Below are 17,084 nucleotides of genomic sequence, written 5' to 3' on the forward strand. Positions count from 1 at the left end.
AATCGCCACTAGCCATCGGCTAGCCGAGTTGGAGGATCTCCTGGAAAAACTTCAAGTATCGGGAGGTCCCACGGCCGAGCGGGAGAAACAAGCTCTTGAGGCCGAACAGAAGAAGGCTGTCGATCTGGCTGCAGAGGTGGCCCGACTCGAAGACTTGGTGAAGAAGCGGGACGGGGACGTGAAGCGCGCCAATGGTCGGAAGAGGCGAGCAATTGCTGATCTAGATAAAATGAAAGTCAAAGTCCGTGCGCTAGATCAGCGATCCAAGGATCTGGAGGCCCAGCTGAACGCCGAGCGAGAGGACCGTTCTGCAGAACTCACAAAGGCTGCGATGGACTTGAAGGCCCTCCAAGATTCCTTAATCGCCTCCCGGGCGGTGCTCAGAAAATATAAAGAGGGAGAGCCGAGTCGCTTAGCAGCAGCGCGCCAGGAATACCTCCATTCGGAGAGGTTCGGCGTAAAATTCGGTGGCAGCGTCTCCTCTACTTTCGCCGAAGCGGTCAAGGTCGCCATGGCGTATTTCAAGAGGGGTGGCCACCTTCCTGAGGGAATGCATATTCCCGCCTCCGACCTGGCGGCCATGATCGATGATATCCCGGACGCCTTTTTTAATTTTGAAGACCCTGAGTGAGGCGAGTTAAGTGCTTTCTGTATTTCATCCGCTCGGCGGATGCAAAATTTTTGTACGTGCCGTTCGGCCTAATTTTTCCTTTAATGCAACGATGCCCATCTGCTTTTGTCTTCTTACTCATTATCCATAATATTCTTTTGTTTGCTTAACGTGTATGCTTAGAGTCAGTCATGCTCTTAAGCGTTCACCGTCACGCGTCCGATCGGCTTGGCCCATTGCATAAAGTCCGAGCGGGGAGGCCTATTCGCTTTGCACGTATTTTGCCTGCGCGAAGTTAACAAACGCCGAGTATCGAAGGACCAACCCCCAATCGGGCCTGAATGTTTTAATATTTGTAGTTTCCGCGGTTTCTTACCCTGATGTTCGCTCGTCTGTTCGGGGTATTTATAGTCGCCGGTCCGACTTGATTTTTAACGACGGTGCTCGTCGGCGCGGATGTTTATAGCCGATCGGCGCGGCTCTCGATCTTTAACGACGGTGCTCGTCGGCGCGGATGTTTATAGCCGGTCGGCGCGGCTCTCGATCTTTAACGACGGTGCTCGTCGGTTTTCCGCTCGGTTTTTATAGCCGGTCGGCGCGGCTCTCGATCTTTAACGACGGTGCTCGTCGGTTTTCCGCTCGATTTTTATAGCCGGTCGGCGCGGCTCTCGATCTTTAACGACGGTGCTCGTCGGTTTTCCGCTCGGTTTTTATAGCCGGTCGGCGCGGCTCTCGATCTTTAACGACGGTGCTCGTCGGTTTTCCGCTCGGTTTTTATAGCCGGTCGGCGCGGCTCTCGATCTTTAACGACGGTGCTCGTCGGTTTTCCGCTTGGTTTTTATAACCGGTCGGCGCGGCTCTCGATCTTTAACGACGGTGCTCGTCGGTTTTCCGCTCGGTTTTTATAGCCGGTCGGCGCGGCTCTCGATCTTTAACAACGGTGCTCGTCGGTTTTCCGCTCGGTTTTTATAGCCGGTCGGCGCGGCTCTCGATCTTTAACGACGGTGCTCGTCGGTTTTCCGCTCGGTTTTTATAGCCGGTCGGCGCGGCTCTCGATCTTTAACGACGGTGCTCGTCGGTTTTCCGCTCGGTTTTTATAGCCGGTCGGCGCGGCTCTCGATCTTTAACGACGGTGCTCGTCGGTTTTCCGCTCGGTTTTTATAGCCGGTCGGCGCGGCTCTCGATCTTTAACGACGGTGCTCGTCGGTTTTCCGCTCGGTTTTTATAGCCGGTCGGCGCGGCTCTCGATCTTTAACGACGGTGCTCGTCGATTTTCCGCTCGATTTTTATAGCCGGTCGGCGCGGCTCTCGATCTTTAACGACGGTGCTTGTCGGTTTTCCGCTCGGGAGATGAGTCCGCCCGGGGAGCTTTCCCTTTTCTGTCATCCCGCCTTGGCATCTCGTCTGAAGATGATCCCCTATCTCTTCGAGCTGGTACAACTTCAGGGGTGCGAAACAAGGCTCGATGGAGTGCGATGGTGGCTGGAGATGCTTCCGCTCGGCCACCTGACGCAGATGTTGCTTGTTGCTCAGGCCGCTCGGCTGCTGCTTTCTGTTTTTGTTCCACAAGTTTGGCGGCCCTTATCTCGACCAGAGCTTCGAGTTCTTCCGTCGAAAGCGCCACCGTATGTTGTCGTCCAGCTTCGTCCATTGTTTCCAGTCGGATGCAGGAGCGTTCCCACAGACGGCGCCAATTTGATCCTGTCCGAACCAGGAGCCAACGGACACTGGGCACGTGGCACTCCCTGCTGAATCCTCGAGCGCTCCGGCGAACCTGCAGCAGGCCCTCCAACGCTCAAGTCAGGCGAGGAATAGCAAAAAAGTGGCTTTTAAGTAGGAGACCCTCGTACCTCCGATGAAGAAATGGAGGCCTTATATAGACCTCTCGAAGAAGCCTAGGCGCACCAGTCAAAGCAACCACCTGCCTTCGACCATGCCCAGGTATGGGTCTGTCAGAAGGGCCATGCCCAGATATGGATCTGTCAGGAAGACGTCCATGAGGCCATACTACTACTGTAGCGACCTTCCCCTGATGTGACGGCAAGATCCTCCATCGTGTGATCTTGTGTACGGCCTAATCATCAGACATGCTTCTGCTGACATCCCATAACCCGTGCCGAGCGCATAGGCCGCTCGGCCACCTTTGTACCCTCGCCTCTATCCTGGCCGAACGGACCACCCGATCGGCCCTTCGGTCCCAGCCGAGCGGACTTCCGCTCGGCCCTTCGATCTTCCTGCCTTGGCGTCGGAAACCCAAGCCCATGGATGAGTTATCTATAGCTCCGCTCGGACCATTATTCGCTGGGCCAGCCCTCCATCCTTCCTTAGGCTGGGACCCTTCAGAGGGTGGGCCCTCCCTTCTTACCGTCGGATCAGCTCTCATTAATGAGTTGGATTAGAAAGCTCAAATCCAACCCATTATCCCTTAACCAAAAATTAGCCTATTAACCCCTTAGTTTGGTTCACAACTAAACTAAGTTGCTTCATGACTAATTCATGATTAAACTAAATATGGTCCAACTCCTCCATAAGAAATGTGGCTCATTCGCGCTTCCATTACGACAAATATTTTCATATTTGTCTTATGTATAGTCTAACCAAATATTTATCTTTTGATATAAGAATCATATTCTTTAACTTGTTTTACGTCTTTTAGAGACTTGTTAATGCGTGTGATCCAATAGGTTCTCGATTTATCTTGGTCTTCCATAATTAACTACTTAATTATAGAACGATCATGAGTGACACCTAATAGTACATCATGATCCTCAATTAGCTGGAAAATCATAGTTGATCTTAGAATTAATTCTAACCCCTTCAGTAGTTACAGTGAGTCATGTCTCATTCCTTTCACTCATCTTATACCCACTTGGTTCTGGACATGGTCTATGTGTCTTGTCCCTACTAGGATGACTACGTCACACCTACTTCAACTTATACCCAATCATCTCGAGTCCACACCTCAATGAGATTCTTGCTTAAGATGTCAAAGTATAAGTCTCCATGACCAAAATGATTTATATACCTCAAGTCGAAGGAAACTTGCACTTGTACTGCAGTAAGTGTTAGAGTGTATACTAAAAGCCTAGCTTTTGGTATAAACATTTATCTAGAAAGAAAAATCACATTGGTCAAATGTTTACATTTATGATAAATGTAGTTGTTCAATTAATTTATATTGTAGATAACATGCTGTGTGGTGTCACACACAGAGGATCATGTTATCAGTACCTTATAAATTATAAACTGTAGCTCACGACCATAATGGAAAGGAACAAACCATTGGAAGGTCGTAGTGTAATTAGGTATTAGTTTATCTTAACTATATAATTACACTAGTACACTTAGAGTGTATTGAGTAGGACCATTAGAGGTCGTTTCTTTTATAGTGACTTTATAAAGAAACAAAGACCTCAGTTATTATGGAAGTGTGTGCTCTTAATCCTAATATAATAACAAGCACATATATTTGATATTTATTTCTTTAATTTATCAATGGGTGAAATTTAGTTCGATGAATCAATAAGCCCGATAAGTTGGGAAATGATATCACTTATAGTGTGTGTTGTTGATTATAGAAGGAAACTATGTCCTAGTGATCTAGGTTGAGAATGTCCCCAAGAGGAGCTCATAAGGATTGTCATGTTAAACCCTGCAGGTGGACTTAGTCCGATATGACGATGAAGTTGAGTGGCACTACTCTTGGAGCTAGATATTAATTAAGTGAGTTGTCAGTAACTTACTTAATCAGTGGACATTTGTTATCTTAAACACAGGGAGATTAACACACTCATAATAAGAAGGAGCCCAAAATGTAATTTGGGATTGGTGCGGTAGTTCAATAATAGTTCTTTAGTGGAATGAATTATTATTGATGAAATTAAGTTGTGTGTTCGGGGCGAACACGGGATGCTTAATTTCATCGGGAGACCAAAACCAATTCCTCTTCTTGGTCCCTATCGTAGCCTCTAGCATATAGAGATTTATACCCACCGCATACCCACCTTCTTACCCATCCAATGGGGCCGGCCAAGCTAGCTTGGAACCCAAGCTAGGGCCGGCCAAGACCAAGAGGATGGGCCATGTAGGTGGCCGGCCATAGCATGGGTCCCAAGCTTAGGTGGCCGGCCACTAGAATATTAAAAAGGATTTTTATTAAAATTATTTCTTATGTGGATATCATGATTTTAAAAGAGAGTTTAAAAAATTAAAAATTTCCTTTTATAACTTTCTACAAAAGATTAAGAGAAGAGATTAATCTCTTTCCTTATTTGTAGTTTAAAAGGATGGTTTTAATTTTTGGTAAAAACTTTCCTTATTTGTAAATCATCTACATGTTTAAAAGAGAGTTTAAAATTTGAAATCTTTCCTTATTTGTTGATTAAAGGAGGATTTTAAATTTTAAGAAAACTTTCAATTTTAATCATGTTCATGATTTAAAAGAAAGTTTAAAATTAAATATTCTCTTTTATAAGTTTCTACAAAAGATTAAGAAAAGATTTGATATCTTTCCTTATTTGTAGATTAAAAGAGATTTTAATTTTTTAGAGATAACTTTCTTTTTATCCACATGTTTAAAAGAAATATTTTAATTTATAAAATTTCCTTTTTATTAACCACCATGAAGGGAAAAATTATTTGAGAATTTTTTATAAATTTCCGGAAGCAAATTAGGAAGTTTTAATTGTTGTGTGAATTAAAATTTCCTTGATTAAAGGGATTAAGGTGGCCGGCCATTAACATGATGAAAAGAAAATTATTTTTAATTAAATAAATTTTCCTTTTCAATGGCAAAAGAATTAAGGAAGTTTTTATTAAATTTTCCTTATTTGCCAAGACCAAGGATTATAAAAGAGAGGGTAGAGGAGGCTTCATGGTAAATGTCTCTATTATTTTTCTCCCTCTTTTCTTCTTTGGGTATGGCCGGCCCTTTCTTTTCTCTCCTCTCCTTTGTGTGGCCGAAACTCTCTCATGGTGGAGATAGCTTTGGTGGCCGGATCTAAGAAGGAGAGAAAAGAAGCCTCTTTTCTAGCATCCCTTGGAGCATGGTGGTGGTGGCCGAACCTCTTCATCCTAGAAGAAGTTTTGATGGCCGAAACTTACAAGGAAGAAGAAGGTGCTTGGTGGTTCTCATCTCGGAAGATCGTTGCCCACACAATGTCCGAGGTTAGAAGAGGAATACGGTAGAAGATCAAGAGGTTTTTTTAAAAGGTATAACTAGTATTTTTCTTTCCGCATCATACTAGTTATTTTTGGAAATAATACTAAATACAAGAGGCATACGATTCTAGTATTTCGAATTTATTTTCGATATAGTGTTCTTTTGTTTTTCTTTTCCTTGTGATTTGATTGTTCTTTTCGGTTAACCTAAAGTTATTTTAGGAAATTAAATATTAGCTTTCCATAAAAGGTTTTGTCTAGTCGGTGGTGGTTGCTCCCATATCCAAGAAGGTCATGTGCCTCGCCACGTCAGTAATGAGAACTAATTATGGAAATTAATATTTAATGGAATTAATAACTTAAGGTGATTTGGGTCGAACGTGTTAAGTTCCGCAAGAGATCCAAGTCTAAACCTAAAAGAACAAATAGATTAAGTTTTGGATCAAACGTGCTAAGTTCCGCATGCGATCCAAAATTTAATTTAAAAGAACACATGGTAGCTAGGAAAAGGTTCAGACCTTTGTACAAAATTTTTGTACAGTGGAACCTCTAGGTTTTCCGAGTAGCAACCAACAGTAAGAACTTCACAGACATATCTATATATATGTAGAGAATCATATACAGTCTTACAGCGAGTCACTCCAATGAACTAGTTACCATAACCAGCATCCACGTTTAACTCTCAACATCCTAATGTCTCTAGCTAATGAGAAAATAGATGCTTGACTGAACCAAGGAGTATAACTCGTACTAGTCTTACAGAATTGATGATGTCCGAATGCATCAATTCGACGACTAGGGAAATTTCAATATATTCATAATTACACATATAGAGATAATCACTAGTTGCGATCTAATCACAAATTCTCTCATACTATTAATTATATTATGGATATTCAGTAAATGAGTTTAAGACAATCAAACATATAATATGTACTCAAATAGTAAATTTATACCTATCAAATAAATAGAAAAAATCATAAGGTGATTGCCTTAGGACATCCCTCAAATTTTAACACATTTTGGATCCTTAAACTGAGATCTTGACTAGTTCCTGGTCCTGGAAGGACAGGAGCTAATTACTACCACTTATTATAACTATGCTAACTTTATTTTAGAGAGTAAATATTTTAGTTATTAGACTAATACATTTTACCGGGCAAAAGGGGCAAAAACCTTCAGATGAACAGTGTCTGAAGACACCTTCAAGCAGTGGAAGGTGTCTTCGTACTGTTCATTGAAGGCGCCTTCTATAGGATGAACTTTAGATGAAGTCGCGGATAGAAGTCGGGTTATTCGGGATCAACTTTCTCAAGTTGAAGGCGCCTTCCATGGCTATGGAAGGTGCCCTCCATGCCCTATATAAGGCTGTCTCGAGAAGGCTTCAAGATAGAACACATATACGAGTTGATACACGTCCATTTGACATTCTGACTACTCAGGGATCCTGCTATGACTCTACTGAGAAGTCGTTGCGCCCGACGACTGTTCCGAGGACTTTTAATCGTAGCTGGTAGATCGACATCAACACATGAACAAGTTACTTCAATCCCTAAGTGTCGGTAACATTTTATTATTGTACTTAAAATCTGTAAATCGGAAGTGTTGTCTGTTACACTTCTTCGATCTTCTTTGTATTCGATTTTCTCTTCTGGAGGTACCGAAAGAGACTTTTAGTGGATTACCAATCGATAGGTCCATGGGACCTGGGTCTTAGAGTAGGAGTCATCAAAGGCTCCGAACCAAGTAAACCGCCTATGTTTTTCTCTGTCATTTTATTTTCGACTTTGTACATATTTTTCGTTGCATATACTTTGATTTCAAAATAGAAAACTAGTTTTTAAAAGACACGTGATTCACCCCCCCTCTCACGTTTGTATCAATCCAATAGTTTTGATGTGATCAACCAAGTCAAGTTAGGTCCTATTGTGGTTTGATCATTTTGTCTAAGTGTGCAGGAACTTAGGAGCATAAGAAGTCGGGCAAAACACACAACTAGCGAGAAAGATGACATCGGAGAGAGTTAATGGGATCGGTGCGTCCGAGGGACAAGAAGCTGTGGCAGAGTACGCTGGCGAACAAGAAGGAAGCACATAGTGTTTCTGAGGGACGAGAAGCTGGAGTGGAAGCTTGCTCTAGGAGAAGGCTGGAAAATGGGTTCGGATGAGTTTTATTCTGGATAACCGAAATCACGCAAACAAGCTGAGTCAAAGCGAAAGACCCGGACCAAAAGTCAACATGGAGTTGACCCTGGTATAGATGCTCGGAGCTATTCCGGGCAGTCGGACCCCTAGGGCATCTAGGGCACCCCGAGCTCACGCCCTGGTCGAGGGCTAGTTCAGCCCGGTCTGAGCGCCCAGACCAGGTCCAGGCGCCCAGACCAGAAAACTTATTGAAATGCTAACTGTTATGATCCGTTGCGTCATGGATGAAATTTTATCCACACCCAGACGACTGGAACCCTTCCAAGTGCCCGAATCAACGCTATAAATATAGCCTTCATCTTAGTAGTCAAAACAACACTTGTAAACAATCTTCTATTCAATTCTAATTTGTGATCTAGTGCTTAAGTGTTGTAAGATACTTCTCCATCAAAAGAAAATTTGATAGTGAGCTTTCAAGGTCTTAGACTAGCAATCTTCTGATTGCAAACTAAGTAAAAGATCTGCCTCTACTTTCTTTTTAATTAGTTTACTATTAACAAGTATGTTTTAATTTAGTTTGAAAAGTCGAGTAAGGTATTTTGTTTATTTTTTATTGTGCATAGTAATTCATCCCCTCTTGTCAGTCGTTAAGGGACCAACAAAACAGAAGTCCTAGAATTGACCTTCATCATTGAACCAACTTTGATAATTCTCTCTCTCTCTCTCTCTCTCTCTCTCTCTCTCTCTGTGTGATCATCACTGCCACTTCCTGTGATCTCTCTGCTCTCTGAGCTAGATCACTCTGACCTCCTTCCGTGATCTCTTTGTCTCCCCCTCACTTCTCTCGCTCTTTCCTTCTCTATCCCTTCTCTCAATTTCTAGTTTTCAAGCACTTGTGAACCAATCTCTGATTGTCTAGAGAATTCGCTCTGCAAAATTAACTAGTGTTTAATCAACAGTCTCTGTAAATTCGATCTTATTATTATTTGCCGACACTTTCATGCACTTATAAATTTATCACATCAATTACTACGCTTTTGATATTCTAACACCTTTCCAGAAAGGGACTGACCATTTCTATTATTTGCATAGTAGAAGCTTCCTTCATAAAGCAGCGTAAGGAATATTCCTTTGTTTCTCTTACAACCGTTACGCAAAATGCCAAAAGGAAATATTAAGTCATTGTATTGATGGACCCTTAATATGCTTTGCTGACATGCCGACCGAGTCACCTTTGTACCCTGATCAGCTCTTGTTTGTATAGCCCAATCAAGTTAGATAGAGGATGGATGCCACTCTTAAGAACTCGGCCTGCGCTCAGCCGACCTCTACACTTCTATAAAGAGTTTGGTCCGATCAGGCCATGTGTGTGGCATGTATGATCGGACTTCCGGTTCGATCGACTAAAGAACTCGACGGAGACACCTGACTCAGCTCTAAAGGGCACTGATACAACTTGTGGTTTCATCGAATTCGAGGGACTCAGAATCCGATCAGACCAACGGTTCGATCGGCGGTCCGATCAAACGAGACAGGTGACTCTGCTAACCCTGAGTGTTGATCCATCTTTAACTTTGACCACCACTTCAACTATTTTTTTTTACTTCGACCTCGACCCCGGGGCCTACCTTATTCGCTGTATAAGCATAGCTATTTTCATGTGATGTCGCTTGGCAATTAACATTGAAAATAGTCGTATCCGGTGTTTGTATCCATCAATTGCCGAGGGAAAACTTCTTAAACTAGAACAGAAAATTAAAAATTAATGAAGTAGGCATCATCTTATTTTGCTAATGGGACAAAGCAAAATCCTTACTTTTGATGGATTTCTAAATAATCTAACATGTTGGACAGTCATGTAAAATGCATAGGTTGTTGGCTTGTTGCATGGAATGGAAATGAGAATACAGTGTATGAAATTGCTAGGCGGCCAAACGTGTTACTTCTTATATTTTGATCACAACAAGCGAATAAGACTGGAATGATTCATGCAACACCTTGTGTCTTTTATTTCTTCCTTTCTAAGAATCATAAGATCTTAATGATTTATAAATTTAAAATTATTATATCATAATAAGTATAGCATTTAAAAGTTTATCTGAAAAGAGTGATTCATTCTACTCCCTACAGTGAAAAGGCATGCAATGATCTACGCCTGCAGCCGGTTCATGCTTTCCCTGACCCTTTGTCGGGTATGGTGCATTGTAGGCAGTACGTGGACAAGGACTAAATTATGCAGTCTGAGATGCCCTTCAATTCCTTCTGCTTTTGCACTGCAAAAAGGAAGGAAGGCCAATGGTGGAATAGGTGTGGCCCTCTTGCCTCTCCACTCGCTGTGCTACGACAAAGCCATGGGATGGGGTTTTGTAGCTTGTCCTTGTACTTCGCTTGTTTTCATGTTCCCCTTGAACTCACGAGAAAAGATACACTTTGCATTACTTATTTTCTATTATATATCTTCATTCTTTAGATTGTGCCTTCGGAGTAGGGAAAATGACGAACTCAGCCACTTATGCATGTACTGAGTATTTCTGAAAGAAAATGATTAAAACTGTAGTATAGTATATACTATATATATATACCCTCTGTTGACTGGATTCCAACTTTCAGAAGCCACATGCAATAGAGTAATTGAATTGGTTGATCTCAGCCGGTTTTATCTACAAGTTAAGGGAACCGTGTTTTAAAACACTGCAATAAAGCGCGCGCACACTTTACAGCCTAAAGACAACAGCTATATCTCCCCACTGCCCAAAAGTTTCTTTAGTCTTTATCATCGTCTTTATCATCTCCATCACCTTCGACGTCCTAAAAGCAACAGAGTATGTTTCTGTCCACGTTCCCAACTGTTAAATCAATATCAGAGATATTGTCAGATTTATTTAAAATTTATAGAATCAAAATTATTGGATACAAAAAGATTCAATCTTATTTAATTTGATTACTGAGCTGTCCTGAAAAGTTTGAGCTCTGAGGTTGATGATGCCTAGGCAGTAAGTGTCGAGAGTCCTAGCCGGCTGAGTGTCAAAGTTGGCCGAGTGCTCGGATTGTTGAGTTCATTAACTAGTCGAGTGACTGAGTAAGCTACCAAGGTTTCGAGTGGGCCGATTGTCAAATGACTTGAGTAAGCTGAGTGTCAAGCAGCCTGAGTGTTGAGTTGTGACTGAGTGATTCGAGTAGGTCGAGAGATGAACAAAACCCGAATGCCAAGGGGAACCTGAGCTAAATTCAGTTGAAGTTCTGACATAGGTTTTTTTTAAAATATATTCCTCCTCTCGGATGATACTATCATCAAGGTTATTAAGTGAATCATTAATACGTCAAAAGAAAAAAATAATCATTGTGACAAAATATTAACTGATCTTACGCTTGCACATGAGTCGCTGAATTTGGTACAATTCGAATTCTAAAATTGCACTTCCCTACGGTCACGCTCTTGTTCACAACATTGCGATTCAATTTAAACAATTCTTTTTTATATCACAAAATTTTTAATATGAGATTAAACTCTCATATATATTACATTCATTTTCCATCCATTTTCTTTTACATTTACATTTACATTTTTAACAACAGCTGAAGATGACGTGTCAGTCAAAATTTGACAATGACTTTCTAGTGTCGACTAGCTGCTACGTCAATCATCGGCACTGTTTATTAGTCGACGCTTCTCCTCCGCATTCGAACGATCTGCGACGACTTCCACGTCGGCGGAGGCAGTGAGCTTCTTGGCGCGCAGGGCCTCCACCTCCCAGTCGGTGCGCAGGAGGACGACAGCGAGGATGAGCGCGACGCAGACGGCCTGCGCGGTGAGGAGGCCGTACCAGAGCCCGCCGAAGCCGAAGCGGAGGCGGAAGGCGAGCCCCACGGCCACCGGCGTCCCGATCAGGTAGAAGGAGAGCAGGTTGATGCGGGCACCAACGGACGGGCGCGCGGTACCGCGCAGCACGCCGCAGCCGGTGGTCTGCGGGCAGTTGCCAAGCTCGCACAGCCCCACGAGCGGCAGCGCGGCCGAGGAGAGACGCAGCACGGCTGCGTCCGCCGTGAAGACCCGCGCCCACTGCGAGCGGAGCAGGGTCGTCCACGCCACGTTCAACACGCCGATGGCCGCGGAGCATCCGAGAGCCACCAGCGCCGCCGTCTTCGCCCGTTTGGGCCGCCCCGCTCCCAGTTCGTTCCCCACCTGATGCATCGATTCCCAGATTTCATTAATTACAAATAAATTTCGATGTAAATTAGGGAAAATGAATAAAGAACAAAGGTCGCGAGGAGATTCACGAGCAGAGGAGTGTGGTGTATCCCATTCCCACCCACGTGCACGTTTGGAGTGTAATATCACAAGAGGAGACGAGTAGGAAAAGCGAGAGGACGAAATAAATAAATGTCAAGGGCGGTGGACCGCCGGAACACTGAAGAAGCAGGGGTTCCCGGAAATATACGAAGGAAGCTGAGCTTACCCTGGTGGAGACGCAGGCAGCGAGAGACATGGGGACAGTGTACATGAGGCTGGTAGTCTGTATGAGGACTGATGTGGCAGCGACGGCAGTGGTGGGGTCGGGGAGGTAGCCAGCAAGCACAGTCATGATCTCGTACCACCACCACTCCAGGCAGACGCCAAGGCAGCTGGGGAGAGCGAGGCGGAGCACGGGGGTAAGGCCGCAGAGCGCCGCCCGGGGGGACCAGCCGCGCCACGTCAGCTCGCAGGCGCAGGAGGCGCGGAGGTAGACGAGGAGGAATACAGCCATGTTGAGGTTAGTAATGACGGCTGCCAGGGCGACGCCGGGGACGCCGAGACGGAGGACGAAGACGAGGAGGACATTGAGGGGAATGTGAAGGAGGACGGCGGCGGCAGTGCAAGCGGCCATGGGGCGGGTGATGCCTTGGGAGCGGAGAAAGACGCGGAGTGGCTGGAGGAGCGCGTTCGTGAGGAGGTCCGGCAAGGAGTGGAGGCAGTAGGTAGCGGCGGACGCGGTGATGGCGGGATCCTGTCCCAGAGCAACCAGGATGGGCCCGAGGTGAACCCAGAGGAAGGCGATGGGGATGGCGGCGAAGAGGAGGAGCAAGATGGCGCGTTGAAGCGAGAGGGAGATCAAGTCCCAGTTACGCGACCCGTAGGCCTGCGAGCATAGCGGCTCAAGGCCGGAGGCGAGCCCGAAGAGAACAGAGTAACCGGTGATGTTGGTGAAGCCGATGGAGAGTGCTCCACCGGCGAGCTCGAGAGGGCCAAGACGACCCAGACAGACCACCGATACCATCGCTCGCAGGTAAACTAGGCAGTTCATGGCGGTGATTGGAGCGGCCATTGCCCAAAGCTCCTTGAGCTCCGACGCCACCAACTGCCTCTGCCCTCCGATCTCCGCCTCGCCCTCTCCCGCCTCCTGTTTTCTCACCGCCATCGGTTGACAGATTCCGCAAAGCAAAGACGGCGAAGCCTGGTTCCTCTGCTTCCCGTACCTGGTCGTCGTCGCTTGTAGATGACGCTAACGGAGTTTGGGGTGGGGGGTTTTAAATGGTGCGGGCGGTGGTGAGGTTAGTTTCTCTTTTAGTAAAAAAGAAAAAAAAAAATGGTCACATGAAACTTTTTCCAACAAACATTGAAACTCAAAATTTAATTAAAAAAAAGGTCTGATCCTGCCCCCGGATTGTGGAGATGACAGTCGAAAAATAAGACTGAGGTGGTTTTTTATCTTCGCGAATCATCTGGTGTTCTTATAATCACAAGTCATTAGTGTCAAGTCGGGAGAAAGTTTTCGGTGATGACCCTTCAATATTCAAGTCATACACCGACAAGTAAAGATAGGAGCAAAAAGAAAGTGATGAATGATGACTTCAAGAGACGTTTTATGCGTATCTCTGCGGATGGCTGCTCCTCTCCTTATATAGAGCTTTGACGGGTAGACTACACGCTTTCTGGACGGACGCGCATCCCCAAACTTTTCCTAAAAGCTAGCATCGAGAAAATGATCCTTGACATCTTACCATAACGGAGCAAACGCATCTCTGCCGAGGCGGCGGAATTTACTTCCGTACGATCTTCTGTCCATCCTTGCCGTCAATCGACGACATCAACTTCCAAAAGGATGTTCTATCCATATGCACTACTAATTGACGACACTGACTCTCAAAAGGATGTTGACATGTATCCCCCGTCTTATTTGTCGGCTGTTAGTCTGATTGGACTCCCCTCGATCGGTCCGACCGACCACCTCTTTGATCTCATACGCTTATGTCTAGGCCGATCGGCTTGAGTGCCCCTTGTCTCGGTGCGTTGTAGGCTCGGCCAACCCTCTCCGAACTCTTCTGGCCGGTCGGGGATGAAGGGTCTTCTGATCGGCTAGTCTCTTAGTTGATCACCCATTGACTTTGACAACCGAGTCAGCTAAGAAAGTCCAACCCTCCCGAGTCATCACCGGATTAAGGTCATAAGTATTTTTTTCAAAATTATTATATAATTATTTTAAAATAATTTAGTCACTATAAAATCTTATATAAACATATATATTTTTAAATCTAAAAAAAATAAAGTGACAACTCCTAGCTGTAGCATAAATAATTTTATCAAATTTGTTATATAGATGAAGGTAACAGCTCGAAGCTGTAGCATAAAGTGATCAAGCATCCATAGAGAGTTTTGTTCATGTGTGTCCATTTCATTTCATAAATATGGATAATGTCAAGTTAAATGCGATGGGTACCCAGAGAAACTTGTCAAAACTCAACTTCATCTTATATTTAAACAAAGGAAAAATAGGTAACGAACAAAGAATTTTAGTAATTTATATTACATAAATATCAGTATAGAATCAGAAATTTCATATTGAGAGACATGAAAGATATTATTACCTCTTATTCGCTCCGCTATTTCTATATCTCTGATACATTTTGCATTAAAAAATTGAGCGGAGGGGAGGGATGATGGTCACCATCAGCCCACCTTGGCTCTGTCTCACAACCTATTGTACAATGAGCTACATGGTGGAAATGATTTTTCAATTGTTTAAAAAATAATATAATTATTGATATAGAAATATAATATATCATAGTAGTCATTGTTTATTAACACACGAAGAAGAATTGATTAAAGTAAATATCCATGATTCTTAAAAAAATAATAATAGGTGCCTAGTTGGATAGAACATTTGCTGCGGTGAGATAGATATCAATTTTTGATGGGCACATGTCTTGGGTGGAAAACTCTTTTCATCTTCTAATCACTTAACAGTAATTTTCCGACGCATCCTCTCGGAGAATTTTTTTTTTTTTTTTAATGGTAGCGTTTGCTAGGAAACAAAATACAAATATGAATAATTCATAATAAAAATTGAGATTTATTCCATAGCCAATCCTATTAATTATAAAAAGGCATGATTTTTGAGGCCCAAGGCCCAAAAATAAGGGTACTTCCATATCTAAAATACATTTAGTTTCATATTTTTTTTAAAAAAAATATTTATTTAGTTAGATTTCTAAGACGGTAAAGCGTTAGTTGGTGGGCACGCATCAAGCTCGAATAATGTGGTGGGTTGTCTTCTCAAGACACTCTCTTCCCAACCTACCATCTGAGTGGTCCATTCCGCCTCTCCCCCACCAACTATTTGATTGGCCCTTGCCACATCACCATGACCACTAAATTGTATTGCCTCGTCGTTTTGTGGATTAGAATTGGGTGTTCGTCACGTTACCACAGAAATATACATAGCGGAGAATCTAGAAGTAAATATTTTTTCATTGTGCTTTCTATTTAAAGAGAATTTTTTATCAAAAAAGCGCGATGCATTGGGAGAATATTCGTTAGCATATTATAATCTATTAGGGACGATAATGGATCAGGTTCGGATTAAATTTTATATCCTTTGTCCTTATATCCATCGGATATAGAATCTTCGATGAATATACCCATACCTATTAAAAGATCGGATATATATAATTTTATTTTTTCTTCTTTTATCCAATTATTATCATTCAATAAAAATATATTAAAATTAACATCTTATTTAAAAATATATATATAATTAAAAAAAATTAAACATCTATATAGTCTCTTCCTAATATCAACAAAAATAGTAAATTAATTTTGAAAAAAAAATCTTTAATATATGTATATATATTATTTAATCGGATATTCAGAATAGGGTATCAAGTCTTGATAATTTCTTTATACCCTTTTTGATTCAGATCGGATGTTAAATCCTCTATCAAATTCCATGAAATTACATCCAACCTATCATTCCAAGATTGCATGTGGCGAGACAAAGAAGACATGAATGTCGAGGAATCTCAAACAATTGACTAGCATTATTTTCTCGCATTTTCCGCCGCACTCAGTTTTTTAAATTTTTCTAAAAGCGCCTCAAATTTGATTTCTATTAAAGACACGCCTGATTTTTAAAATACCTTTTCTATATATTTCAATCTTAAAATTTATTTTTTTGAACTGAATTAGACTAAGAAAAAAAATTAAAAATTAAAAATCAATTATTTCATCAAATAATTTCATCTAAAAGTTATTAATGACTTAAATTTTTTTTAAAAAAAATTACATCATTAAACTACAATCTCTTAAATTTATCTCTGTTTTTTTTTATTTTAGAACTTTCATAAAAAAATTCAAAAATTCAAAAAAAAATATATAAAATATGAATTAAATTTTATTTTATTTTTTTATCATAATTATAGTTAATTATGATAAAAAATAAATAAATAAAATTTAACAAAAAAATAAACCAACGTAAATTTTTATTTTTATTTTTTTAATTAAAACTTCAAAATAAAAAAAAAGACAAATTTAAAAGATCATCAGAATTTAATGACATATTTTTTTTTGAAAAAAAAATAAGTTTTTTTATAGAATTTTGTATAAAAGTTCTTAATGAAATAATTATTATTTTTATTTGGTTCGGTTTAAATAAGGAAAATCAAATATTAGAACTGAAATAAATGGGAAGGATATTTTTATAATTAGCACCCTCCAATGAAAACTAAAATATGATGCACTTTTGAAAAATTAGAAAAAAAAATGAACTCCAACCATTTGTTATTCTTCAGTCGTAAGGAAAATTTTATCTCCCTGCATCTATAATGTATATCAATTTACTTAATTGCCCTCGGTCATAGAGATATAATTTCTCCTATATTTAGGATTATTTAATTAGAATCTAATATATTTTTTA

General features: G+C 41.9%; 1 protein-coding gene across 1 annotated transcript; it reads right to left on the reverse strand.

Moving 5' to 3' along the window:
• Positions 1-11,373: 11,373 nt before the first annotated feature.
• On the reverse strand, positions 11,374-13,421 carry LOC121967855 (protein DETOXIFICATION 54-like). Its single transcript, XM_042518346.1, has 2 exons — positions 12,372-13,421; positions 11,374-12,097 (listed from the first exon to the last, which is right to left on the reverse strand). Exons 1-2 carry the CDS (start codon positions 13,308-13,310, stop codon positions 11,552-11,554), a joined length of 1,485 nt encoding a protein of 494 aa, XP_042374280.1. The 5' UTR covers positions 13,311-13,421; the 3' UTR covers positions 11,374-11,551.
• Positions 13,422-17,084: the final 3,663 nt, after the last annotated feature.

Source organism: Zingiber officinale, chromosome 3B (genome assembly GCF_018446385.1).
Source record: "Zingiber officinale cultivar Zhangliang chromosome 3B, Zo_v1.1, whole genome shotgun sequence".
Classification (NCBI taxonomy): domain Eukaryota; kingdom Viridiplantae; phylum Streptophyta; class Magnoliopsida; order Zingiberales; family Zingiberaceae; genus Zingiber; species Zingiber officinale.

Excerpts from the sequence above, each read along its gene's own strand:
- LOC121967855 (XM_042518346.1), bottom strand. The coding sequence starts at position 13,310 with ATGGCGGTGAGAAAACAGGAGGCGGGAGAGGGCGAGGCGGAGATCGGA. Across the intron at positions 12,098-12,371 it reads CTGCCTGCGTCTCCACCAGG|GTGGGGAACGAACTGGGAGC; the intron begins GTAAGCTCAGCT and ends TCGATGCATCAG.